At 46.9% G+C, this 27,414-nt stretch overlaps 1 protein-coding gene across 1 annotated transcript in view; it reads right to left on the bottom strand.

Annotated features, from left to right (window-relative positions):
- LOC119372042 (annulin) overlaps nucleotides 1–27,414 on the bottom strand; it is a 93,254-nt gene that overhangs the window by 9,910 nt on the left and 55,930 nt on the right. The window contains exons 8-18 of the mRNA XM_037642484.2: nucleotides 13,892–14,104; nucleotides 11,547–11,686; nucleotides 10,194–10,332; nucleotides 9,920–10,038; nucleotides 7,889–7,999; nucleotides 7,587–7,761; nucleotides 6,655–6,793; nucleotides 6,416–6,522; nucleotides 5,917–6,082; nucleotides 4,880–4,959; nucleotides 3,263–3,408 (exon numbers count right to left, since the gene is read on the bottom strand). Of these exons, the coding sequence (XP_037498412.2) occupies nucleotides 3,263–3,408; nucleotides 4,880–4,959; nucleotides 5,917–6,082; nucleotides 6,416–6,522; nucleotides 6,655–6,793; nucleotides 7,587–7,761; nucleotides 7,889–7,999; nucleotides 9,920–10,038; nucleotides 10,194–10,332; nucleotides 11,547–11,686; nucleotides 13,892–14,104 (1,535 nt within the window). The remainder of the gene's footprint in view (nucleotides 1–3,262; nucleotides 3,409–4,879; nucleotides 4,960–5,916; nucleotides 6,083–6,415; nucleotides 6,523–6,654; nucleotides 6,794–7,586; nucleotides 7,762–7,888; nucleotides 8,000–9,919; nucleotides 10,039–10,193; nucleotides 10,333–11,546; nucleotides 11,687–13,891; nucleotides 14,105–27,414) is intronic.

The raw sequence follows: 27,414 nt of genomic DNA on the forward strand, positions 1-27,414 counted from the left end.
ATGCATCAGAGCTTCTCGTGTGTCTGTTGTGTGTCTTTTCGTAATATTTGATTCAGCCTGTTTTAAGATATCAGGCGTCTGTCGAAAGGCGTTTCGACAAAATTAAGCTCCGGCTGGTATAGTGTGCGAATTTGCGTCCGGCAACAAAAGAACCACCACCATTGCGACAAACACACGAGCAGGCTCCTCAATTTTGCGAAGTCTGCATCAAAACAGGGTCACGGATGACGATCTTGTCAGGTATGTGGGGAAGCCATTTACGCCCGCTAGTCGTCCTCCTGACCCGCCGCGGTAGCTTAACAGCTAAGGCCTCGCGCTGCGAAGCTCGATGGCGCCAATTCGATTGCCGGCTGCCGCGGCCGCATTTCGATGGGGCCGAAATGCAAGAACGCCCGTGTGCTTAGATTTAGGGGCACGTTAAAGAGCCCCAAGTAATCAAAATCAATCCGGAGTCCTCCAATACGGCGTGCCTCATAATCATATCGTGGTTTTGGCACATAAAACCCCAGATAGTATTATTAGTATTGTTGGGCCACCTCGTTGATGCTTCTGGTGTGCGGCCGGACCCTGAGAAAATTCGTGCCGTCACCAGTTTTCCAGTACCCCAATCCGCCAAAGATGTTCGGAGTTTTGTGGGACTCTGTTCCTATTTCCGGCGGTTCGTGAAAGACTTTGCAGCAATCGCTCGACCACTTACTGATCTTCTAAAGAAAGACGTCCCATTTTCGTGGGGATCCACTCAAGCTGCCGCCTTCTCTCACCTCATTACAATTTTGACGACGCCACCTATATTGGCCCACTTTGACCCATCCGCTCCGACTGAGGTCCGAACTGATGCCAGTGGTCACGGGATCGGAGCCGTCCTCGCCCAACGTCAGCAGGGGCACGACCGCGTTATCGCCTACGCTAGTCGCCTCCTTACACCTGCGGAGCGCAACTATTCGATCACCGAACGAGAATGCCTTGCTCTTGTCTGGGCGGTCTCCAAGTTCCGTCCATATTTATATGGCACTCACTTCTCCGTAGTCACCGACCACCACGCGCTCTGCTGGCTTTCATCATTAAGGGATCCCACAGGTCGACTTGGTCGCTGGGCTCTGCGACTGCAAGAGTACACTTTTGCAGTGACGTACAAGTCTGGACGCCTGCATCAAGACGCCGACTGCCTATCTCGCTATCCGGTTGGCGAGTCGCGCACCGTCCCTGACACCGACGCTTGCGTGTGCACCGTTTCCCAACTGACCCACATAGCCGACGAGCAACGCAGTGATGCATCCTTACGGGCTATCATCGAGTGCCTTAAATCCTCACCTTCGGACCGATCTCATCGCTCGTTCGTACTCCAGAATGGTACACTATACCGCCACAACTTTCATCCAGACGGACCATCCCTGCTGCTTGTTGTACCCGAACACCTCCGCTCGGCTGTACTCCACGAACTTCACGACGTTCCAACTGCCGGTCACCTTGGTGTGTCTCGCACATACGACCGAATCCGCCGTCGCTTCTATTGGCCAGGTCTCGCACGCTCCGTCAGACGATACGTCGCGGCGTGTGAGAAATGTCAACGCCGCAAAACACCGTCGACGCTTCCGGCTGGGTGCCTTCAACCCCTCGACATTTCGTCCGAACCCTTCTTTCGCGTCGGCTTGGACCTACTCGGCCCTTTTCCCGTGTCTTCTGCTGGCAACAGGTGGATAGCTGTGGCCACAGACTACGCCACACGCTACGCCATCACACGAGCTCTTCCTACAAGCTGCGCCACAGATGTCGCCGATTTCCTTCTGCGCGACGTGATCTTGCAACACGGTGCTCCACGCCAGCTGCTCACGGACCGTGGCCGCACATTTCTATCGAGAGTCATAGCGGACATCCTGCGTTCATGTGAAACGCGGCATAAGCTCACTACGTCGTACCATCCGCAAACGAATGGCCTCACGGAGCGTCTGAACCGAACCCTAACCGACATGCTTTCAAAGTATGTTTCCTCAGACCACTCCGACTGGGACCTTGCTCTACCGTACGTGACATTTGCCTACAATTCCTCGCGCCATGACACGGCTGGTTACTCCCCATTTTTCCTGCTGTTCGGCCGCGAACCCACATTGCCCCTCGATACAGTCATTCCGTTGCCAGCAGCTCCGACCACTGAATACGCCCTGGACGCTATCAGCCGGGCCGCTCATGCACGCGAAGCCGCTCGTACTCGCCTTCTGACCTCCCAAGAGAACCAACGCCGTCGGTATGATCAACGACACCGCGACGTACACTTTTCGCCCGGTTCTTTGGTTCTGCTGTGGTCTCCGACCCGGCACGTTGGCCTGTCCGACAAACTGCTCTCTCGGTACACAGGGCCATACCGAGTGCTTCGTGCGGTGACTCCCGTCACCTATGAAATCGCTCCTGCTGCCCCGTCGTCTTCATCCACCCCGCATGCCAGCGACATCGTACACGTCGCACGCCTGAAGCAGTACCACTCGCCCAATGACGTTGACGTCTAGATGCGCCGAGACGGCGCCTTTGCCGCCGGGGGTTATGCTACATGTAGGCTGCCGGAATTCATATTGTCGACGCGCGTGTGCGCCCGACGAAGAGGACGAAGGTCGCTAGCTGCTCGAGCTCGGAGCCGGACTGGTCAGCGCTGCAGCCGCTCTTGCGAATACATCTTGTGAATAGCGACTTGTAAAAGCGACTCGTCACTCACGTAACTCACGTAACAGTATCATTACCTTGTCCACTCCACCAAACTCTATCTGAAGGCACAACTTGGACGGGCAACTTCAAGATAGAATAGACGTCGCGCCTAAATTTCTTCAACGATACCACCGGCCGTCCCCACCACTAGCGTATTACTGATGTAAAATGATCCGGAAGATGCGATATGCGTCTTAAGTGCTGTGCTGTGTAATACGAGCAACAACTGAAGAACAAGAACCAAAATATCTACAAGAAACTGTGCGAGAGACGGGTTGTCGTGTACAACTTCCTATTTTTTTATCTTAATCACACGATATAAAAACTTTATTTCCAGCCTTTCGTGACAGCGAAAAATAAAACTATTAAAAGAGTAACGAGTAGCAGTGCTTGCGGTTGAAATAGAAAAAAACTCTACTGAGATGTTGCTGACTTCGTCCAATATTCCAGTTACGTCACACACGTGCTTCAAAGCTTCCACTGGTTGCAACCTGCCAGCAAGTGGAACGATTCCCGAACTAGCCCCAATATTTATATTACCGATAAGCCACTAGCGTGCATAGCGTACCGTAAACGGAGAGCCAATAACGATGTCGTCCAGAAGCTCGAAGTCGAAGGAGACGTCTTCCAGTTCATCGTTGAGATAGTAGCGCGAGTAGGCGTGGTTGCACTTTCGCAGGGCCTTCAGCATCGCGTTGCGCTCCTCTTGCGTGTCTGTGGGCACAAGAGAAAGGCACAGCGTCACGACCGAAAGTAGTTCGCATGCATTTTCTGGTGAGCAGAACTATTCATGTTCTTCACGTTCTTTATTGTGAATGACATTCAAATGAGCCTATTTGCAATACTCTGCGAAATGTTGCGGGAGACCAGGGAAGAGAGCCGATTAAACAGCTCGAGAATGACGTGGCCACCTTCCACACACGTAAATGTGAGCGTAAAATGTCTGAACCGTTAATCGCAGTTGTAACTTCGTCCTATGAGCGTAGCAGAACGCCACTGGCCGCTAGCCGCACTACCCATTTCATGTTGTAGTGACGCGCTAAGCGACTACAATTGTTGCACTGCCCCTCAGGTTAATTTTCTTCTTGAAGCGGTCATAGCCTTCGCAAAGTAGATGCATATATCGTTGAATTCTTTAAGCCATGTTTCTGTGTGGGCTTTTCTTTTTCAATTTGCGATCGGTGATGAATATCATTCTCTTTGTTGACTGGTGCCAGCATAGTGTACTCAATATAATTGGCATGCTACAGCGCTTAGGCCACAATTAACCACGGCCCCAACTAAATTTTCTCGTCTCGTTTAGTGCACTTAAACATCATATAAAAAGCAGCTGAAACACCTATATGCATCATTACAGCTTCATGGGATAGAAATTTCAACTCGCATACGTTATCGCTTCAATAGGCAGAGAACTGCCACCTTTATTGAGCTCTATCCTGGCGCCTCCTCTTTGATTTTCGGCGTACCGCCCGCCAAACTCTTACGCTATGCAGAAAAGCTCGCTTTCTCCGCTAGCTGATCGTCGTGGTGGTGTTCGTAGCACACTGTACGCAGAGCAACTGGTAGATTTTCCAGTGACTCTAGACATGTGCGAACCTGTGCAACGACACCTTTAGCGTCGTGCACATCAAGTTATATAGGTACACTATGGGCATCTTTCACCGGCAAGACGATTCCATTTATCACTTCAGCGTCGCAGACTCCGGCCACTAGGCAAGAAAAGAAAACACGACGACATTCCACATGCCAGACACCCACGCGGCATCGCTCGTATAATCCTTAAGCGCCGAGCTTTGCCAAGCTCAAGTTTATCATGTTCACGCTGCTTATTAAAACCGTAAGCGCTTCCGAATCACGCGGAGCATGCGCCCTCTCAAAGCTTCAGGCATTAAAAACTGTTCCCTTGTGCTTAGTGATCTGAGGTGTGGCATTGAATGTGCACTGCATTCCTCCAGTTTTTATTCCAGTGTCAGCTAGGCAATGTGTTCTGGCGCTACGGTAAGCTATGAAAAACTTCAGCGCAAGGTGCCTATAGAAGGTGAGAAACGATGTGCTACATGGAACATATTGACCTTATCAGTTAGCACTGATCCCTGGTATATGTATGACATTTCATGGCGTATTGAAATGCAATATTTGATCTAGTACTGAAAGAACGAAACAGAGTAAAGGTCAGCCAGCTCACGTTCGGGGTGCTTGTAGGAATCTGTGATGTCTTCGCGTTCAAATTTACCAGCGGCTTTCGTGCTAATGCACTGTCCAATCCTAAATGGGGAGGAAAACGTGCCACTGATTAATTTATCAAAAGCAGTAAAAAAATGTCATAACTATTCAAAACGCCTGATAAGACAATAAAGTCAAGCAGAAAAATAGCCTGAAAGATTTTTCTGAAATATAATAACTAACGGGAGCATGCTTGTTGGATAGACCCATACATATCAAAATTTTCATGTAACGAACAGCGCTAAGGAAACTAAACACCAACAAGGGAGAAAATTTGTCTTGCGCTGTTCGCCACAGGAAAGCGGACTACCAACTAGGTCATCAAGCCATTCCTATGAAGCATATAAAATCTACTTTATTTATCTATATTAATATATCTTAACTACTTTTTACCTCACTTTGGCTTTGCTTTTCCCTCTGTTCACACGCACACACGGGTTTTTCCAAATATCCGGGCACCGCCAAGTGTTGCAATTCATTAGTGAGATTTAAGGAATACTGAGCAATACAAACTATCCTAAATGGCTGCTATACAATGAAAGACAGCTTATCCGAGGTGTGAACATGCTGCGCTTTGTTCCGCCTTTCGGTAGAGAGACCCCCAGTAACCACCGAAGTACAGGTTTATCTTGCACAAAAGACGCATGCAATCGCTCTGATTACTTGCACAACTGGCACGAGACTGTTAGAGCGCTGCCATACACACTCGCTTGATACCACTTTCTCGCTCTTCGAGGGTGTACAGTCGTTGGTAGTCCAGGGAAGGTTACAAACAAGCAATCGATTTCTCAAGACCTAATATGTTTTTTTCTTTGCATCTACCATATCAGGCCACTAACTTCCTCAAAGTTCTACTTCTGCAAGTTTCTTCCGGACCCAGCTCTTCGCCACCGGGACCCACTGGCCACGGTAGCTGTTAAACTACCTTCCCTAATGACTACACACATGACATTGTTTTAGGCCCTGTATGAACGGATCTATTTAACCATGATTTCTTACTTGTCAGTGGCCTTGCGAATGAGCTTGAGTGGCTGCATGGGGCCCTGGTAACGCCAGTAGATCTGGTCTGCGTTCACCTCCGCGAAGATGAACGTACCGTCGTAGGGCTTCAGAATCTCGGCCCGCTTGATCGCCTTGACGCTAGCTGGTCCACATCTGTAGACACCTGTACAAGCCACGGACCCCCAGCAGCTATCGACAAATTGCGCGAGTCTGCGAGCCCTGGTCTTTAATGCTACAATCTTTTTTTCCGGGTTGGAAAAGCTAAATACATAGGGTTCTTGCGCGGCTGTATAGCGGTGATTTCCACGGTAAGCGCTCAGTTTCGGTGTATACATTCAAATGTAAAATCCCATATTCAAAGCAGTAAGCTTACTTGTCTCTCGTCATTATTTATTGGCTTTCTCTGTTCAAATCGTGTAACATTATCTCACCATGCACCAATTACATGACCTCCGAGTCACGTCTTATATGTGCACCAACACTTTGCGCGGCTCACCGTCTGAGGCTTCCTGCGGTGTGGCGTCGATGGCCTGCCAGCCGGAGTAGTCTCCGGGTTCCAGGTCAGGCCGCGTCATCCACGCTTCGTTCCACACGTGGAAGTTCCTGCAGATCCGCATATTTCTGTTCGACCCGCTAGTCAATAACCACGGCATTAATGGGTAACGAGCGCTAACATTGTATTTAGTTATTAGCAATCGCACGCGCGCTGTGCACATGAGAACCGTCCTTGCGTACCAGATAGAGTCCTTGTTCAGCTTTTCAATGGCCTCCCCATTGTCGTCGTAGAACTGGTCCACAGTCAAGCTGCTGTGCGTGTCGTGGGCCGAGTAGTAGTTGGTCACCGGCCGAGACGGTATGCCCAATGCCCGAAGCACTGCGAAAATTGGCAGCTTTAAAGGGGCGTTCTGGTGTCACAGTGGCAGCTATCTATCTATCTATCTATCTATCTATCTATCTATCTATCTATCTATCTATCTATCTATCTATCTATCTATCTATCTGTCTGTCTGTCTGTCTGTCTGTCTGTCTGTCTGTCTGTCTGTCTGTCTGTCTGTCTGTCTGTCTGTCTGTCTGTCTGTCTGTCTGTCTGTCTGTCTGTCTGTCTGTCTGTCTGTCTGTCTGTCTGTCTGTCTGTCTGTCTGTCTGTCTGTCTGTCTATCTATCTATCTACTATCTATCTATCTATCTATCTATCTATCTATCTATCTATCTATCTATCTATCTATCTATCTATCTATCTATCATCTATCTATCTATCTATCTATCTATCTATCTATCTATCTATCTATCTATCTATCTATCTATCTATCTATCTATCTATCTATCTATCTATCTATCTATCTATCTATCTATCTATCTATCTATCTATCTATCTATCTATCTATCTATCTATCTATCTATCTATCTATCTATCTATCTATCTATCTATCTATCTATCTATGCATGCTTGCATCCGTGAGTGAGGAGCGGGGAGGCTGAGGAATGACTGCGGGCAAATTATAGCTGTCTCACATCTTACGTGTCTTGCGAGTGAAGCATGTGGGCAAATTACAGAATCTTAACACACACATTGTTAGAGCGAACCTTTGCAACGCACATGCGAGAGAGTGCCATGGTTGCCCCTTGTGGCGTCAGACCACGGAGGAGAGAGGGTCAGTAGCTCTCACCTGTGGTTGCTACACCTGCGAAGACCCAGCACTGGCCGTACTTCACAGGCTTTTTGTTTTTGTAAAACTGCTGCAATATTGAAGCACTCCCTGTCCATCCTGTTGGCGCTGTACCACTGCTAAATTTTTCCGTCCAGTTGCCCACAATGACACCGTCATCGTTCGGGGCGTTGACCTGAAATGACGCGCGCCAAAGTCCATCTGTGATGTCGCGGCACGGACAGCAATGAAAGCTTCGTGCAACGCACACTACTGCTGCAAAGTTTTAAAACATTGTGCTCAGCCTGCAGATCGGCTCTTACCACCGCAGAGACGTGCCTTGCAACTTTGACTGGATCTGCACACGCCGGAGACGGCAGTCGTCCCACGTGCCGCAGCAGGTAGACGCAGCACTCGAGCACATTCTTCTCGAACTGAATAACCGAGAACGGGTGAAGAAAGCCAAGATTGAATTCCATGTTTGCAAACTGATTGTACATTTCAGAACTCACTACGCGCAAACTTCTCCGTTCCGACGTTACACTGTCTGGCACGTGGCTACCGGTTCAGTTACTGAACGCCTATCAACGGAGGTTAGATGCAAAAAACTGATCGCGCACCTAGATTTAAGTGCACGTTAAGCAACTCCACATGGACACGTTAATTGGCAGCCCTCGGTTATACGGCGCCTTTTGTAACCCACTGCGCCGCAATTTTTTGGCAAGTCGAAACTGTGCAATGGAATTTGACTTTCATAGCTTATAGTGAATTCAGTGTAAATATATTTTGAAGGAACACAATGTCCACTGCTATTGAACGTATACCACGCGCTCGTACACGTTGCATGGCGCTCCAATGCCGTTTACCTATAGCTACACATTCAGTGGTTACACTCTGGGTTTATTCCGTTGACTAACTGCGTCTCCAAATGAAAACTTCTTCGCTGTGCTACTTCACGGTTTAGGAACAAGCCAATGGAACCCTTTATCAAATAATATTTTCCTCTTATTTAGTTTTCAGTTAAATGGCAGTTAAGACCGAGTATTGGTTTAGATGTGCATTGATTTGGGCAAGTAGGTGCGACATCTTGCAAAGTTAATCAGCACGAAAAACGAAAACGTAAGAAAACACGCACACGCGAGGACCAGTGCTGACCTACCGACTGACGTTTATTCGATAAAGGTGCTTTTTATATAGTGTCGCTCGTCACCATTGACAAGACTGCACTCGCATAAACATAGCGTGTAACAAGAAACATGACTGCTATCTTCTTAACGAAAGTCAGGATGACAAGAGTCAAATACACGGAAGCGCGTGGCATGTCAGTGACGTCACGTTGAAAGCACAAAATCTTTTCACGGTGTAAACAAGTTTAGTAGGCTAAATTAGCATTCTATCGTTAAAACGATGCAGTGCACGTGGTCCTCCCAAATCAGCGATGATAAAAATTTCAAGGTGACTGCAAAATCAGGTGGGTTTAAGATGACATGCAATTTCGAGAAGGGAACCAATGAAAGAAAAGAAACAAGAAAGTCTGCAAATGCTTGTCTCACACAAGTTTGAAGGCATTTAGGCAAAAAGATAACACTCTCTACATAAAAAAGACTTGAAAAGTGCTCATACACGGCCTTCCAAGAATCTCAACTCGTCTATTGAGAGAATGATGGATGGTTCGCTAACACAGCTGTCACCAGCTTTGTTGATAAAAAACGTCTGTATTATTTCTCTTCTGAATTTGCTATTCGGTCTACTTAGAAACCTGTCTCTCGGAAAATCTGGTTCGCAACCACATCTGAGGCAATGGTCTCGTCTTGTCATTGGTGACGAGCGACCCTATAAAAAAGCACCTTTATCGATTGAACCTCAGTTGATAGTGCTCGACTGCTGACCCAAAGGGCACGGGGTCGAATCCCGGTCGCGGAGGCCACATTTGCTAGAGGCCCGTGTACTTCGATTTAGGTGCACGTTAAAGAACACCAGATGGTCGAGGAGCCCACCACTACGGCGTCCCTCACAATCATATCGTGGTTTTGAAACGTAAAACATCAAGAATTTTTATTACTATTATTAGTTCAGTACTGGTCCTGTGTGTGCGTGTCTTCTTACGCCTTCGTCTTTCGTGCTGATAACCTTGCAAGTACGATTTTTCATCAACGGTTTACTATTGGTGCTTTTTTTAGCTTGGTCCCGCATCAACCTTCGGAACCTTTGCAATATTAATTTACTTTTATGACACTTCAACGGCAAAGTAGGCGCGCATTCCTGCCCTTAAATAGAAATTAGTGTTGCTTGGTTTTGTATCCATGCAGTGTGCTAATATAAATGAAGCAATCTTCGATTTTTTGGTACCATACCTGGCCGTAGCTCCACACGGTAGGCCTAAGCCTGCTGTGGCTTCCTCGCCAGATAAGGCCACTCTCCATTAGAACGCACTCATACCGCAGCTTGGTATTGTCCATGTACACGGTGTCCGCTACAGAAGAAAAAAAGAAGAGGTTCAGACGCGTTGATTGCAGGTTAAGGTAGCGCGTAAGCAAAGCCAACGTGTTCAGGAGATTCGACCAGTTCAGCTGCTTTAGGCAATAAGCTCCTGATATTATTTCGCACCGCCTAAATCTCGGCTCTTACCCCTGTTCCAAGGGTTGAAGAGAATGTAGATTGGGTTCTTGTGCGTGTATCGGAATCCGGTGTTGTCGTTCTCGGAGCGGTTCTTAGTGTCAATGTCCATGATCCAATCTCCGACTATGACATTGGCAGGTGGTGTAATCTGAAAAGAAAAAGCGCAGTTCTGTGGTCATCTCGTTTATTGGGCTGATGTTCTGGCTATTTTCCGTATCGATATTTCGTCACAAAGGCAATAGGGGCACATACTTATATATAACGAGCTCCGAGCAGTCCCATCCTGCGAACAGCTGAGCTTTAAAAGCGACTTTGATGTATTCGAATGACTGTTCATTGAATCCTTACTTTTACAGCTCATGGCTGACTGGAGGGCGTACATCACGCGTTCTGCACTTGAAGCACTTGTTTTATCTGTTAATCGCTTTCGCTCTTTTCTAGCGTTATTCTTGACTGATGTTACAAGTAGCGCAGTATGCAACGCACATTTAAGGACAACAGGGCATGCACATCACATGGCAGAACCCAAGTTTTCGACATTATATTAGGTTGATTTTTCTGTCCACGTTCATATCGGCCGAACACTGGTTCTTTTTATTATAACGTCGATGCTGAAGGCGCTGCGCGTAATGGGGAAAATTGGAGATATAAGCGTGCGATCGTGGTTCTTGAATATGGCGAAATCGCACTTCCCTTTGCAAGGCGCGCACGAGAGCGTCTTGCCGCGTTTACCGTTCCCGCGTATACCGCTTATTTGTTCTGATAGTCAGACATTAGTTAATCAAGGGCAGGTGCAGTTCTCTGTCTTCCTTACATTTTGCGTGCATCATAAGGGCGTCGCACAGTGCACTCTCAATCGTGATCGGGCCAGATGGCGATTGGCTCCTGAGTGAAAAACGGCGAAAATGAGTTTGACAAAGTGGCTTTTTGGGCTAGTTGGTTGAATGCATCAAAATGTATCACAGCGCTAGCAGACACAGATGAGAAAGACACAATGGGACGAGACGCGACGGGACAGGAAAGCGCTTGTCCCGTTGCGTTTTTCTCGTCTGTGTCCGCTAGAGCCTTATACCTTTTGAGACGAAAAGGAGCCACTCGCGGTTGTGCAGTTCATTCCAAATCGAGCTAGAGTGCGATCGCAAGAGTACCGTGGGACAGCGTTGTTGTACGCCACGCGTGCTACGGTGTTGGAAGAAAATTATCTCGCCAACATCGAAACAACCCTGTCCTTCTCCTTGAGCACACGTTCTTTCGCTTACTGATCCTATAGGAACCGTCGTTTCATCTAAGTGCGCACGTCTAGCACACGCTGTGCATAATGCTGACGTGTGAGGACACCAGCTGAGAAGGGGGTATCTTTACCTCTACCTCGATGACGTCCTCCCGAGCACTCTTGACGAAAGCCGTCCAGGAAGACACACCCCCGAAGTATTCAGTGGACGACCCGTAGCCGACAGGCACCACAGCAACGGTGTTTTTGGTGTAGGACGGGGCCTCTTCACCTGTGCATGTTTGCGCGTGCGCAGAAGACGTTTAGCTATAAGCAGAACTTAAATACGAGCAAGCTGGCATAGATACGTCGTGGTGCCGTAGGTGCGAAGTAAAAATCTGTTTTCTGTTCTGTATAACCATTGTCCTTTTTTTCTTTTTGTGCTATGCCAATGTCTGGTGCCTTTAAGACACCAGAATATGATTCAATCTTTTCTTCAGGTTCGGCGTAAGAAAGGTGACATATTTGCACCTTTTTTATACTCAAGCTCAAATGCGCTATGTGTGCGCAGCCGTTTTTATGCTTAAGCTGCGTGTAAAGAGCAACAAAAAACACGAAATTATAACATTCTTTATTGCTGTGTGTGCGCAGCCGTTTTTATGCTTAAGCTGCGTGTAAAGGGCAACAAAAAACCCGAAATTATAACATTCTTTATTTGTACTACCAACACGACGTTGATTATAAGTCACACCGTAGTGGGGGCTGCGGGTTAATTTTGTTTTTTTGTTTTCGGCGTAAGAAAGGTGACATATTTGCACCTTTTTTATACTCAAGCTCAAATGCGCTATGTGTGCGCAGCCGTTTTTATGCTTAAGCTGCGTGTAAAGAGCAACAAAAAACACGAAATTATAACATTCTTTATTGCTGTGTGTGCGCAGCCGTTTTTATGCTTAAGCTGCGTGTAAAGGGCAACAAAAAACCCGAAATTATAACATTCTTTATTTGTACTACCAACACGACGTTGATTATAAGTCACACCGTAGTGGGGGCTGCGGACTAATTTTGACCACCTGAACTTCTTTAACATGCGCCTAAATCTAAGTACACGGCTGTTATTGCATTTCACCTCATCGAAATGCGGCCGCCGTAATAGGGAATCGGACATGCGTCCTCAAGCTCAGCTTCACGGCACCTTAGCGTGCTAATCTACTACGGTCATTACGAATATATGCATACTTTTATACAAGCGGGTATTTATACAAGGGGGAACTACTACAACAATCTTATGGCCTATTGTTGCTTATTGCGATTGAAGGTGTGGCCATATATTGTACCTAACGTGAGCAAAGACTCTATATGACGACTCGTATTCGTAAAATTCAAGCGTTGATTCCTTCCATGATCGGCCGTCGCCGCAAGGATCATCTTGTTACCAGGGCAACCGCTGTCATAAGTAACGGCGACTGAACCCCTCCCTATAAGGATATACTGTTGCGTAAGAAGTGTTGAGAAAACAGGCCAACTATAGGCTTTTGGACGGCCACTAATCATCAGCGATCGTCGGGAGAAAGTTTTCTGCAGGAATGACCACATTTAGGTGACTATTAAAGCGCTTAATAAAAGGTATGGAGTTGAGGGGGGGGGGTATATACGGTGTTCAGATGGGAAGCTGTTCCTAGTTGGTGATTAGGTTATGTGATACAATTTAAGTAGAAAGAATATCTTAAACGACTCAAAAGGTGACAGGAAAAAAAGATGGATGGGTTCAGTTTTTATAATCACCAGCTACAGCTTTTGCGCTTCCCATGAAGGCAGCCGATTCCTTGCGGAGTCCTCAGGGTGATGAACCTCTCACACCACCATACATACTTTTGCAGCAGCTGGCTTCATATACGCAGCGGTCAATACGCCAGCGTATATTTCTCCATTATTTTAATTCCTGACATATTTGCACTCTATAGGTTGCTTCTGGGGTAGAGGACTGGAGGAGGGGGGGGGGGAGGGAAGATAGGAGGGGGTTATTTAAGCGCATACAGGAATGCAGCTTCCTTTGCGCAATATTTGAACCTTATATACCTCCATTCCTACGTTTGCGGTGATCGTTTACAATAAAAAAAGAGTACATGTTATGTGAGACCTTACGTTTACGTCAAATTTAATCATTACAAGTTGTATATTCGCAAAGTCATGGCACACTAGCGAAAGTACGACGTCTGTAGCACTTGTTTAATATCTAGGGTGCCTGTAGACACATATAGAGGACAGAAGCAGTAGAGAACAGTATATAGTAATGGCGGTAAACACTGTCGAGTTCCCAGATGTAGCTTGTCGAATACCATAGTCACGGAAACGAATATTTTTACAAACCACTTTGGACGCTAGAACTGCTCGTAAGAACATGAGCCAGCCAATGGTAATATTGAAAACTGACTAGTAAATTACAAACAGTTCTTGCGCACTAAAAGCCTGTTGGATTCGGTCCGGCTGTGGTTCTCACCCCTAACAGTGAAGACGAAGGCCAGGGTGTCCCTGTCCGGATTGAAGTGTCGGCTCAAATCTAGAGTCAGCTTGAAGGGATCCCCCCGCCGCACCACCAGCACCGGGTTGATCCCCTTGGTCAGCTCGAATTCATCGGTTCGGTGCTGCTGAGCATTCTCCGCCACGCGTAGGTCCACATCTCGCACCTGCAAAATGCTGTCACCCTTGCCATCTGGGCAGCAGCAGTATGCGTCCCCCGTTAGAAACGACCTGAGCCATTCAACACTGTGTCAGGGACCGCAGAAACAGTAAGGAAAGAAGCACGGCAATGAACTTGTATAGCCTTACTGCGCGAACACTCCTCTGAACAGTTTGCACATCTTAATTTTGAGTAGATCATGCGTTCCAACAACTGCGCGATTCGGATTCACACCCCATCTGGGGACCACAATATGTATTTCCGAGCGCTAACAATTACCTGTCCTAATGCCTTCCCTAGCTTGTCGCATGTTACTTCCTCCCGAATCATAGGAAAAATCAGGACGTTCTTTTCACTCACACATCCATGCTTGTTATTTCGTTCCCGTATACCGTTCCGTTATAGCCATCTAAGGAAAGCCTCTGAAAAAAAACAAGTTCAATCATAAATGATCGCCGACAGCGTGGACATCACATCCAGTCACAGAATCTGGGTGGAAGTAGGCCAAGGTAGGCACTTCGCGTTGTGAGCATCTGAGCGTTGTGTGAAAGGAGCTTCGCTGCATGTAGATTTCGACAGATCGCATTGGACCTGCTGCAATTTTTTACTTATTTTACCTACATTCTTGCGCTACGACACTCGAACGATGCCGTATCATAACTATCGCTCGTATGGATAGAAGATAATCATATGAAAATTTTACACAACAAAGGCGTTTTTTTATGCATCTGTGAAACAAAAGGTTGCAAAGGATCCCTAAGCATTTTCTTTTGAGACGAGAATACGAAAGCGTTTCTTTTGGCTATGCTCTTGCGGAGGGGCGCTCGAAAGTGTGCTGCAGGGATTCTCCTCTTCTATGCTGAGGCTGCAGCTGGTTGCTGCGCCATAGTGGAGTGCGCGCATAGTGTCGCGGTGCGACGCCATCTGGGTGCCAATCTGTAGGCGCTGCGCAAAGCGCCGACGACGACGCCTGTCGCCACGGCTCGGAAGCATAGGCGGGCTCGAGCGAGCAGTGTTGCCGTGAGCGGCGTCAAGGCGAGTGTTGTAGTTGCTGTGATAGTTGCGTTATCCATCGCAATTTAACGCTTCTGTCAGCCTTCAGCGATGTCCAGAAACAACTGCTGTGTAGTTGGCTGCTTGAACACGTACAAAAACTCGCGAGGAATACACTTCTACAAGTGTCCGGTGCTGCTTCACGAGAATGAGTGGCGGTGGCGGTGGATTGCCGCTGTTCGACACAGAAGGTACGCAATCGCGCTTTGTTTACGGCAGTGCTAGAACGATTACCGTGTTTCTATTTCTCCATTTATGCCTTTAGTGAACGCTACCATGTTTACAGTTCGTCGCATCGTCTAAATTCTGGAAGCTACAACGCACACGAGCTTGTTGTCACTCATGAGACACAATGCCTCGTTTGAAAAAAAAAAAAAACGCTTGATGCGAAGCGCAAAGTCTGACAATGCAGAGTAAAGCTATGAAGTAAATGCGCTTAGGCGCTTTAAAGAAAGGACTCCGTGTTAAAAAGCAGGTAGCGGCGCCTTCATAAAAGCGCCGATTGAATCACACATGTGCTACACGGAATCGGCTGCATGGTCAACCTAACGATTACACTGGCATGCGATCTTCGGTGTACAATGTTCGCTGTGCGCTCGCCTCGGCTATCTGCATATTAGCTGTAGTACAACCTGGCACCTGTGAGCATTGAAGGCGTTGGACAGGATATAAAACCTCGTTTTGAATGCCCCTTAACGTGAATTCATGAAACGCCCTGATGTCTGCCACTAATGCACATTCACACAAGTTGTGAAATGCGTGGAGTCGATTCTGATACTTCCAAGTTTTTTTCTTGATTCTTGACAGTGGTGCTAGCTACTGCCGTCTTTTTTTTTTTTTTTTTTTTGCACGAAACTAGTTAATATATGTTCAAGCACGTTGCTACGTTATAGTTTTGTATCTCCTTAGAAAATTATTACATTGAAGCTCGTGGTTTACAAGCAATATTTATGACCACTCTTCGCATTTGCTTTCAAACTGTGAATATTGCAAATATGTACTTTTAACGAATTGCTTGCTTCATCCACTTTTCTGTAACCTTATCGACCTTTCAGAGAGGATGGGAGCCCCTGCGAGCCTACGAACACCAGGATCTGTAGCCAGCATTTTCTGAACGGCCAAAGATCAAATGATCCAATAAACCCAATTGACGTAAGTATTGCCGGAGTCCTATACGTGCTATTTTTCTCAAGATTATAGTGCTGGCTTGGAAGTTTTACCAACTCTGACATTTCACGTGGCCGCGCCTGTACAAACCATTCGCCGGCGCCACAGCGCTCCCTCAACGTCTTCTATAAAACACACGGCATGTGAACGAAGCTAGCATGTCAATAGAAAACGATGGTTCACGTGTCAACAAATGATGCCATTAGCGGTCGGGGCATTATAAAGAAAGCGGCGTAATTACGATGAGCGCCACTTCGTAGGGAAGCTTGTTAAAGCTCGTTTGTGCGTGGCCTCCGCGATTGCACGCCAGATCTCGGAGGCCATGGTCTGTGGCAAACACTTGGCGCGTACGGTTACAATGCCGTCCCATAAAGCTGTGAAATGGGACGCATGTCCCCTATTATAAGGTGCGGTTCATTTGCGCACACTGTGACCACCGAAGTAATTATTTGCGACGCGCAAAAGTGGAACATTGCGCGCACGCACATCAACCATGCTTGCAGTGAAAGCAGGCATCTCCGGCACTAAGCCCGCCTGCGGTTCCAAGGGCCGCCGCTACGCGGCTTTCGGTGGCGCCCCTATAGGCGCTGCGCACCGCCTACAGCCAAGAAACGCGGCCGCGGCTGCAGGTGGTTGCTGCCATAGAGTTTCCTACAATACTTACTAGAGGGAACTCTGGCGCTAGTGTCTATGGGAGCTGCAACGCATGGCGCTTCAACAAGCATGGGAATGATGGGTAGCACACGGATTTGTCTAAACTTCGTTCTATCGGCTTCGTTTGGCTCCGCGTCGCCTGCATCCGCTTTGTCGCAAAACAAAGTTCAGCAAAAGTCAGCAGTTCCACTTCACTACTTTAACCCTTTTAGGCTCACCAATTCAAATCTGGTCACGAAGTTCACAGCGATCCATTCTTTTATCCGAAACAAAACAAAACACAACAATAAACAAAGCCACAAGTGCATTCGAAGCCCGCAAGCACGAAGACTAGGCAAATCCGTGTACTACCCATCATTCCCATGGTAGCTGAACGATCGCAGCGCCAGAGTCCCCTCTAGTTAATTTTAGGAAACTCCATGGTTGCTGCGGCTGTTGTTGGCGCCGGCGTAAGTTCCAGTGAGAGAGGTCACGTGCTTTCTGGACACTGCTTTTGCGGACGCCCTTTGCTGACACCAGCTGGGTGCGCGCTTTCGCCAAACTAGCCAAGAAACGCTTTCGCGTTAAGGCTGTTTCACATGCCGCGATTGCAGCGAAGAAAATCGCTCGGTTCGCTCTGTTCGCAACCGCCGCTAATGGCGGTTTCGTTTCACATGGACTGCGAATGCTTTGCGATTTTCGCTCTGCGACTGGCGCGGCGCGCAAAGCTGCTTGCTGCCGTTGTTTGTGGCAGACACTGCATAATTTTTGAATGTGATTTAATAATCTGGGCGTTATGATGTTCTTAACTTTTCATCACCGGTAGCGAAGAGCACGCGTGTTTTGTCATTTAAAAACACTTTCCAATCTAAAACCAAAACAAACTCCTTGGCGCAATTTCGACGGCTTGGCCGGGTTGGCGCAATTTCGACGGGTCTCAACTGAAAAATCGCTCCGCCGCTGCGAACAGAGCGAAAAGAGAGCGATCGGCCGTTTTTTTCGCTGCGAGCGAATTCGCAGCCTTAAAATCGCTCTCTTTTGTGTCATGTGAAACGGCCTTTAAACATCTGCAAGGAGACGCTCATTTGGTTTGTATGTCTGGATGTCCCGAGGGGGTTTTAAAAATATTGCTAGAGTCGAAATTATACCTCAAGAGTGAAGCTGTGCCCGCCCTAAGAGAGCTGTCGCGTCCTCCATATTAGGAGGGGCACGATAAAACGTTAACGTGCAGCGAAGAAAAGGGAGCGCCTTCTTCCCATGCCATATGAGTTTAATTTGGGAAATTTTTCCGGATAGATACCGCTCAACAGGTGTAGTTATGTCACTGGTTTCCTTAAGAAGCCTCGAAGTCTTGGCAATTTTCATTGGAGGTAAAGTCATCAGTGCATATCTGTATATGTTAATTTCATCGGGAACAACGATCTCAGAATTAACATGACAAAACCACTCGATTTTTTAGCGGGCCCACCCAAAAACAGCATGTTTCCGAAATAAAGGAGGGCCAAAAGAAGGGCAATCACCGGCTTCACTTTTGCCGATAAGGCGGTGCGAGAGCTTCCACTGCGGAACTTTTTTTAAACCTCCTTGGGATGTCCTTATCCCCGGAAGTGTGTGTGCGCAGTGCCTGCGTGACAAACTCATGAAGTCCTTTCAAGCTGTCACTTTGTCGTTAGAACGCTCACTGAGACATGAATTCGTCATGCTTAACCGTACTCCGTGCCATCATCATCACTTTCATCAAAAATCACCATCCAAAAGTCAAAGCTTTACCCCTTAAACAAAAGGCTGGATACACTTATTCTGGTAATAATAATAATAATGTTGGGGTTTAACGTCCCAAACCCATGATATGATTATGAGAGACGCCGTAGGGGAGAGCTCCGGAAATTTCGACCGCCTGGGGTTCTTTAACGTGCATCTAAATCTAAGTACACGGGCCTCAAGCATTTTCGCCTCCATCGAAAATGCGGCCGCCACGGCGGGGATTCGATCCCGCGACCTGCGGGTCAGTAGTCGAGCACCATAACCACTAGACCACCGTGGCTGGTCCCACTATACCGGTAAAGTGGATTCGCTGTGAAGATCAAATGATTTGCGAGAATAGTTATTTTAGAAGGCGAATTGAATTCGAATCGAATATTGCCAGATACTAGTTGAATCAAATCGAATATAGAATATTTTTCTAACGATGTACGTTGCGAAGAATCTACACCATTAATATTAAGCAGGCTGTGTACGAGAAGACGGGAAATCAGCTTAGTAATACCTGTGTTCAAATCTGGAGACACCGCGGATCCTATTAATCACAGACCAATTTCACTAACTTATACCTGTTGAAAATTGCTTGGGGGCATTCTGTACACGCACTTTATAGCCTACCTCAGCCAAAATATTCTGCTGCTGAATAACAAGCATGGCTTCCTTCAGAATTGATCGTGTCATGCGCGACTAAATGTATTAGTAACAACTATTCACACTTCCTAGACGCTACCTTCATTGATTTTTCTGAAGCATATTGATTGACTGAGTGCCTCACAATCGCCTAATACTGAAAGTTAGAAACTTACAACTCGACTGCAACACGACGCGATGGATCGGTATTTAACTAGCAGATTTCAAGTAATACGTTTAAACAACTGTTTTCTTAACCGTACTGCAGCCACTTCGGGAATCCAACGTTCCGCACTCGGTCCATTACTACTGATAATTTACACGAGTGACATTGCAGCTAACGGCAGGAAGTGGAAAATCCGTAAACAGGGGGTGGGTGCTCGAGCCGACGTTTCGAAAAGTGGACTTGTCTTCTTCAAGGCTGAAACTGATTCCCTTAGCGCTTGTATGTATATGCTTCGTACCCTCTCCCCCAATTTGAACAAAGGAGAAGGGCAACTGCGAAAGCGGGGGTGGGGGAGAGGTCGCCGTCACGAATGGGGTGAATCAGAAAAGAAAGGGGTATTCCGTAGAAAAAACAAGAAAAACCGGGGTGGCGGGGGAGGGGTAGACGTTTCTCTGTATTGTGGTCGTCAAAGGAGGCGCCACATAACAATGGTAGGTTCGAAATTCCTAGAAGAAGGGCTTAACTCTCATTGGTTTTCGTTGTGTATTTACCACATCGGATGGATTCAAGAGCCCCCTTAGAAACGTTAATACCTGCTGGCTGGAGTGTATTGAACTTGTGAATAAAGTGTGACTGTATATTTTCTGGCTCTTGGGGATCGGAAGTTTGACTGAAGTGTGTAAAGTTCCAGATCGTCGAAGTTGTGACCTGCTACATTAAAATGCTGTGCCACTGCTTTGAGTAATTTATTCGCCGTGTCCGCGCGATGCCCATTAACAGGCTGTCCATGCATTTCGCCAATGTACCGTTTGTGACAATATGAACATTCGATCATGTAGATAACGTTTGAACTATTGCAAGTAAAACTAGATGTTATATGATGGACGTAATCATTTCCGGTGCTTTTAACTATAACGTCACTTTGAAAGTGTTTGCATGTCTTGCATCTTAGACGAGGACAAGGTGTTAAGTGGGCAGTAGAATGAGGGTTTACTTTTGCGTGCGCTAACATGGTCCTTAAAAATCCTATTGCGGCGATGCACGACCTCTGGTACTTCGGGAAACTTTCCGAAGTACTTTCCGGAGCCCTCCACTAAGGCGTCTATCATAATCATATTAACGTTTATAATTATAATTATTATTATAATTATAATATTAGTAAATTGAGTGAAACTTATCACATTTTGTCTTGAATTGTACTTTTGATCATGTACAGCGAACAAGGCTAAAACATTCGGGAGCTATTAAAGAAAATGGATATCTAGAATGACAGTCCGAGTGGAGGACCAAAACCGAATATTTATTATATTCAGTTCGAGGGCCAAATCGAAAACCACCATAGTCTATTTGTCATTCGAAATTTGCGACTATTCACACACGTAAAGTAAACGTATACAGGCAAGCGCTCCCAAGTTCAAAGCAACAACAGCAATCGTCCGTGTCTTCTATTCTGCTCGTCCCAAATGTGGGCCATAATAACCTAACACTACGCTATGAATATTTTTTATTGCGATAGCAATTATATGGACAGTCTCGGCTGGAAAATGTCCGTCCCCGTCGCCGTCATTCACTGTATATGTATAAGTATGTATATATATAGAAAGGCCAGAAAGAAAATAATTAAGAAATTCTTTCCGACGCGCGGAATCGAACGGGCGACCTCTCGCTTTGCAGCCCGCCGCGTTAGACGTTAGGCCACGACAGCACCGTCTCTCAGCCTGCTAACGGCGAGCTATTTATATACACCATGTAATTCAGCATGCTTTCTTAGTGGCCACATAGATGGCGCGACGTGCGCGCGTGTGGCGCGCTTTAAAGATCGTTACCCCGCCCCTGCGAACGCCGTTCCTGTTCGCTCTACAGGGCGTCGTCGCTTTCGTGCGCTTATCTCAAGGAAAGAAGGGGCGGCCGGTGGATTGCTTCGCTTCGCTCGCTGCAGCGGCCGCGTTTGCGAAAGGAGCGCGCTGTTCAAACAGAACTGTGTCAATTAGTTCGCGCTGGTCTTGTGTGTACTATCGCGCTGAGTATGACCTACATCATGCGAGCGCGTGGCCGAGCGCTCTGCAAGGTTGTACACTTGCGCCGATCATGGCATATTTTCGAGTTATCGGGAGAGAGTTTGGCTGTCCCTTCGAGCGCGCATCGCCTCCACTTGCTTTCACCCTGGCCCTCGTTTTTGCCCTGCGGTGACATCAGCTGCCAAAATGATAACTTCGAGGGTGAAAGCAAGCAAGTGGGGGTGACGCGCGCTCGCACGAGCAGCTAAACTCTCTCCCGATAACTCGAAAATATGCCATGATCGGCGCCATGCTGTACAACCTTGCAGAGCGTTCGGCCACGCGCTCGCATGATGTAGCTCATACTGAGCGCGATAGTACCTGTTCGTTTGTTTCGTGCGTCCTGCTTTATGTTTGAGCAGTGCGCTTCAAGTGTCGAGCTGTGACGCATTAGTTCGCGCTCGTCCTATGTGCGTTCTTTTCGTGCGTCCTTTGGGCTCGAGCGATGCGCTGGCAATTTCGAGCTGCTTTCCGTTCTTTGCGTTACATTACAATTTATTGCTATCGCAATCATTGCTTCGCCGTTGCGGCGAAACTGTGACTTTTTTTCCTTTCAAAACAAAAAAAAATATTAAGTGCTACCGAACTTTTCAAGGACAATTCAAGTTTTATCCTGGTGTGAAACGCGCTCACTCGTGTGCTAACAAGAACAACCACATTGTTTCAGCATTGTGCGGAGATAGGGACGGGGATGCGAGCGAAAGGGAGCCACATAAACAGGCAACATGCACAAGCAACATGAACAAACCTGTCTTTTACCTGTGTTACCGGTTCACGAAAGTCAGAACACGCATAAGCTTGGAATTTCCGGTTAAACGTTTCTTTTTAGTTAATGTTGCTAAACTTCGAGATAACAGTTGAAACAACTCGTAAGGGGGCATCTTCTACAACTCCTTATTATGCTCTTTTCTCTTTCTTTCTTTCTTTCTTTCTTTCTTTCTTTCTTTCTTTCTTTCTTTCTTTCTTTATTTATTTATTTATTTATTTATTTATTTATTTCTAGGAAGAATGAAGGAATGCCGTGCAATGGAACGAAAAATGGTAGGCGTGACATTGAGAGATAGGAAGACGTTCGATTGGATCAGGGAACAGACAGGGGTGGCGGATGTTCTAGTTGACATCAAGAGAAAGAGATTGGCCTGGACCGACCACGTAATGCGTAGGACAGACAGACAACCGATGGACAATAAGAACAACAGAATGGTTACCAAGGGATGGGAAACGCAATCGAGGAAGGCAGCGAATCAGATGGAGTGACGAAATAAGGAGGTTCGAGGGGATAAAATGGAATCAGGGTGAACTGTAGGTCGTTGGGAGAGGCCTTCGTCTTGCAGTGGATCTAAGTAGGTTGAAAATGATTACGATTATGACGAAGGTATCGCCACGTCAGTTTGTATTCTTCAGAAGACGATGTCATTTTCTTTGTAGGAGAACATGTGTTTTTTTCGTCTGACAAAACACACATAAACATGGTACACGTAGCCTAAACGCTGCTCAAACTACGAAAAGCTTACCGCCGTCCCGGTAGCCCACCACGCTGCCTTCGAATCCGAGCACGGGAAGTTTGAAATTACATTGAAGACCACGGTAGCCTTTAAACTTTGCGTAGTAGAAAGCCAATAGACGGACGGCCAAAAGTTATGTGGCAGTATTATTCACAAGGCGTTTTTCATGCAACTAAATGTGCTCGCAACAACGGTCGTCTTCCTACCATACTGACGTCTCAGCGAATGTAGCCATCAGTGGCATGCACCGCGTTCCAATAAAGAGCTTCGTGAATTGTGGCCTGTAACGTACAGAAGCGGGCAGGCTCACAATGTAATGAAACTCTTCCCTATTCAGCACCTAATACTTGAACAAAAGCTCAAGTCAGATATATATGTGATCTCTAAAACTGCATAGGCATTACACTTCGATCAGGCGTCCTGGCGTAGACTGATCACTCAAGGTCAGTCCGAGGCCACGCCGGCCGTCTTCGCCTTTGGACGGTCGTGCACGTGCGTTTGTTGTCATATCAATGCGTCAGTCTGGCGAGACGCGCCATTGCCAAAACAAGCCTTCGTTGTGCGCACGCATCGCACACATGTCCGGTTGACGCCGGCCACAGCTGTACGTGACGCACGTTTGCCACGACTGACTTTTGAAGACAGGGAAAGGGGCCCTTGTCAGCGAACTCGCGTCTGTGACAAAGAACGATGGAAATTGTTCCCCTTCGGTCGTGTTCCCTGAGGCGGCTTCGACCGAGTTGGACAGCCATATCTTTGACTACGTAAAGCAGCATTTTGTCAGCGGGAAGTCACCCCCGACTGTTGCTAAAAACAGACTTTAATAGAATAGTATACGAATTATTATCTATACGTATAGGTAGGTGACTAACCTTCTGCAATTCAGGCAAACTGCTAACAAAGGAATCTCGGTAATTGGATATCGCTTATAAGATGGGAATCGCTGCTCGAACAAGGCCGGCACTCTCAGAATGTTTGCTTTGCTTCAGAAAATGCAAATATATATACACATGGCGACGTGTTTTCTTTCTTTCTTTTTTCTCGGGTATCGGCTGGCCAGATGGCTATTTCGAGACCTTCCTTCTTTCCTGTGCGCAAAAGCCTAGCTAAACTTATACTCGATGTTGACACAGCAGCAGTTCCCCAGAACACAAATCTTGCAACACGACATGTCTCAAGCAAAAGTAGGCTAACGAAGATAATCTACAATAGAAATGGCAGCAAAAAAAAAAACGAAAAATAGACGCTGCGTCATCTGAAACAAGGATTTTTTTTTTTGTAACCAGGTTCACACGAAGCACCTACACTGTATTACTAAGGTTGCATCGACCATATCTTCTCTAATATCAAATAAAGTTGTCCAGACAAGGAAACAAGGTGAAAGTATAGCGTAAACGTGCAAACGAATCGAACAGTTGTCAGCGGGAAGTATAGCACGCTTATATACAGGAATACCTTTTTTCTACGGCACTAGCTGAACTCATTTTGTTAGTAAAGACGCCACTCTCCCTAGGGTGAAAAGCATCCGACGAATGTGAAAAGCATTTTTTTTTTAATATTTGTATCAACCGCACTTAGTATTCGCCTTACATTTTCCTGTAGCTGCATTGGATCCTCGCCTTAGCAGTAGCGGGAGTCGTATAAACTGTGTAGAGAAAATCAGCTGATACTTTGTCGAAACTTGGGCAGTGAACTGAGGCTTTCCACTCACCGCTAAGGGAAGCTCGGTGTCTGTGAGAGCAGCTTTCACCCTGTCCTGCACCACACAAGAAACTTCATAGGAATGAAAGTAATGTGCGACGTCCGCTCGTACTTCGTGTTTTAGATATCGGCTGACCCACGAAAGGGTTTGCAGCACGTACGAAATTCGGAAATGGGTAAACAGGAAACTGCTTAAAGGGGCCCTGCAGCACTTTTTCAGCATGGTCAGAAAACGCCGATCGGTAGTCGAGGCTCCCGAGAACACGCGATCCAAACATTATAGCGCAGCACGCGGCCTGGAATTTACAATAAATTTTCAAAGTCAGCTAAAAATCCCTTCCTCTTCTCTCGACAGACGATGCTACTGACTCAAAGTCACTGCGTCACTGACACAAGTTCCACTCCATTGGCTGATTTGAACATGGCGCACTCGGTAGCTACTGCGGCCGCCACGGCAGGCCGTCACTTGCCCACGCGCGCGTGCGATCGCACTGAAAGTACGTCGCGCGTTCGAAGGAAAAAGAAAAAAATCGCTCAAGATTACGACGCGCGCGTGACGCACCTTCTTCCCCCGAGCCACCCTTCCCTGCTTAGCTTTCGTCGGGACGAGAGAAGAGAGAAAGCAATTACAGCGGGCGACAAATCTTTGTAACTCCGCTCGCACGGGACGGATTCTAAATATGTTCGCGGTGGTCGATTCGTGAGAAAATAAGCTCCTCCAGTGAAGCCATTCCGTGGCTACTTGGAAAAGTATATATATATATATATATATATATATATATATATATATATATATATATATATATATATAATATATATATATATATATATATATATATAAGAAGAAGGCCGCCCAGCTATATATATATATATATATATATATATATATATATATATATATATATATATATATATATATATAGCTGGGCGGCCTTCTTTTTTCCTCTTTATTTTTCTCCTTCTCTCTGATTCTCGTAGCTCTTTCTTGTATCTGTTTCTTTCTAGTTATTTCTTTCATTTTCACTCTATATATTTCTTTCTCTTTCTCGCTCTTTCTATATTTCTTCCCTTTCTTTCATTCTCTTTACTGATTGCTTCCTCTTTCTTTCTATCGCTTTCTTTCTCTCTATTTTCTATTTCTTTCTTTCTATCTATCTATGTCTTACTGTCTCTCTTTTTCACGTGTTCGTTTTCGTTTGACACTCGCACCTGCTATACACGGTATAGTGGGGCTTGCCCAATTCCTGTGGCGCATACCGACCTGAGGAGTATCGCTCCACGGAGCACGAGTTACCGACAGCTTAAACAGCTTCACTTTCACCGTAAGGAGAATGAAGAGAGCGCGTGCCGGTTCATGATGATGATAGTTTTTTTAAAGGAAGGTGCCGTTCGACAATTGTTCGAAGTATGTGCGTATGCACGGAGCATGCAAACGTATACAGCTGTCCCACCTGCGGCCGTTCGGAACTTCGAGCCGACGCAGCTGATTTCCGATCTCTGACCCAAATCCTATCTCTGTTCAGTCCGGACGTCAGGAGCGATCGCAGAATGAAAAGACGCGTCTCGTGTGGGCATCATCTCGGCAGCCGTCCATCGGCGACGTGGGCGGCGTGTGTGTGCGTGCGTTACGTGCGTGAGGGGGCAGACAGCGCTGCGTGAGCACTTCGTAGCGGAACCAAGGCCGCGCTGTGTCTGCTGGTCGTGAGAAGCCCACTTTTGAGGGCGCACCGGAACTCCCGCAAAGGAGTGCCGTTGCGCAACGCTCCCCCTTTCCCTGTTCCCTTTCCTCTGAAGGCCGGCAGAGGTCAGCGCTTTCGCTCGAAGCAACAGCGGCAACCCTTTGTCGACGCCTGACGCCTTTTGCGGCAGCTGCGATGCGTTTTAACACTAGCGATGTCGTCCGCTGTCACGCACTATACGACCGACGTGAGAACGGCATGCGGAATTTGTGACTTCGTATAACGCTCGATATGTGGGAAGCAGGCCCGTAGCCAGGGGGGGGGGGGGGGGGGGGTTAGCCCCTTTTCCCGAAATTTTGGTGAAGTAGGTGTTTTTACCAAAAATAAATAATGAAAATAGGTGTTTTCTCCAATAGTCAAGGTTTTCAGCAAGTGCCCCCCCCCCCCCCCCCGCGAAAAAATTCCTGGCTACGGGCCTGGTGGGAAGCTATACATAATCAAACCACTCGAGATCGGCAAAAAAGGAGTTCGTTCATACTCCCTCAATAAATATACTTTGCGCTTATAGGGCTCACTCGCACTAAGACTCGCCAAAGCTTTCCTTAGCCAGACTCACTTGGACTCATATTCACTAAAGTATTATTCACCCGGACTCACCGAGACTCGCGGCTTACTCAGACTCACGGCTCGATCTGAGTCTGAGTGAGCCGACTCATGAGTGCGTTAGCGTATAATTAGCGCTTTCGATCATGGTGTCAATGCTCTTTAACGCCAATATCTCATATAATCGGTGCTCTACGATACGCCTTTTGATCTCGTACCTTCAAATACAAGTTATTAGTAGTTGCAGTTCAGTAAGTACATATTAATTGAAAGACACAACTCACACGACATATTTTTATCAAGGACTTCCCGTGAGAGAGATTGCGGGGAAAGTCAAGGCATACAATAAATGTATGTTGCCCTTAGCCCCCCCCCTCCTTCTGTAACT

The sequence above is a fragment of the Rhipicephalus sanguineus genome, chromosome 1 (genome assembly GCF_013339695.2).
Source record: "Rhipicephalus sanguineus isolate Rsan-2018 chromosome 1, BIME_Rsan_1.4, whole genome shotgun sequence".
Taxonomy (NCBI): Eukaryota; Metazoa; Arthropoda; class Arachnida; order Ixodida; family Ixodidae; genus Rhipicephalus; species Rhipicephalus sanguineus.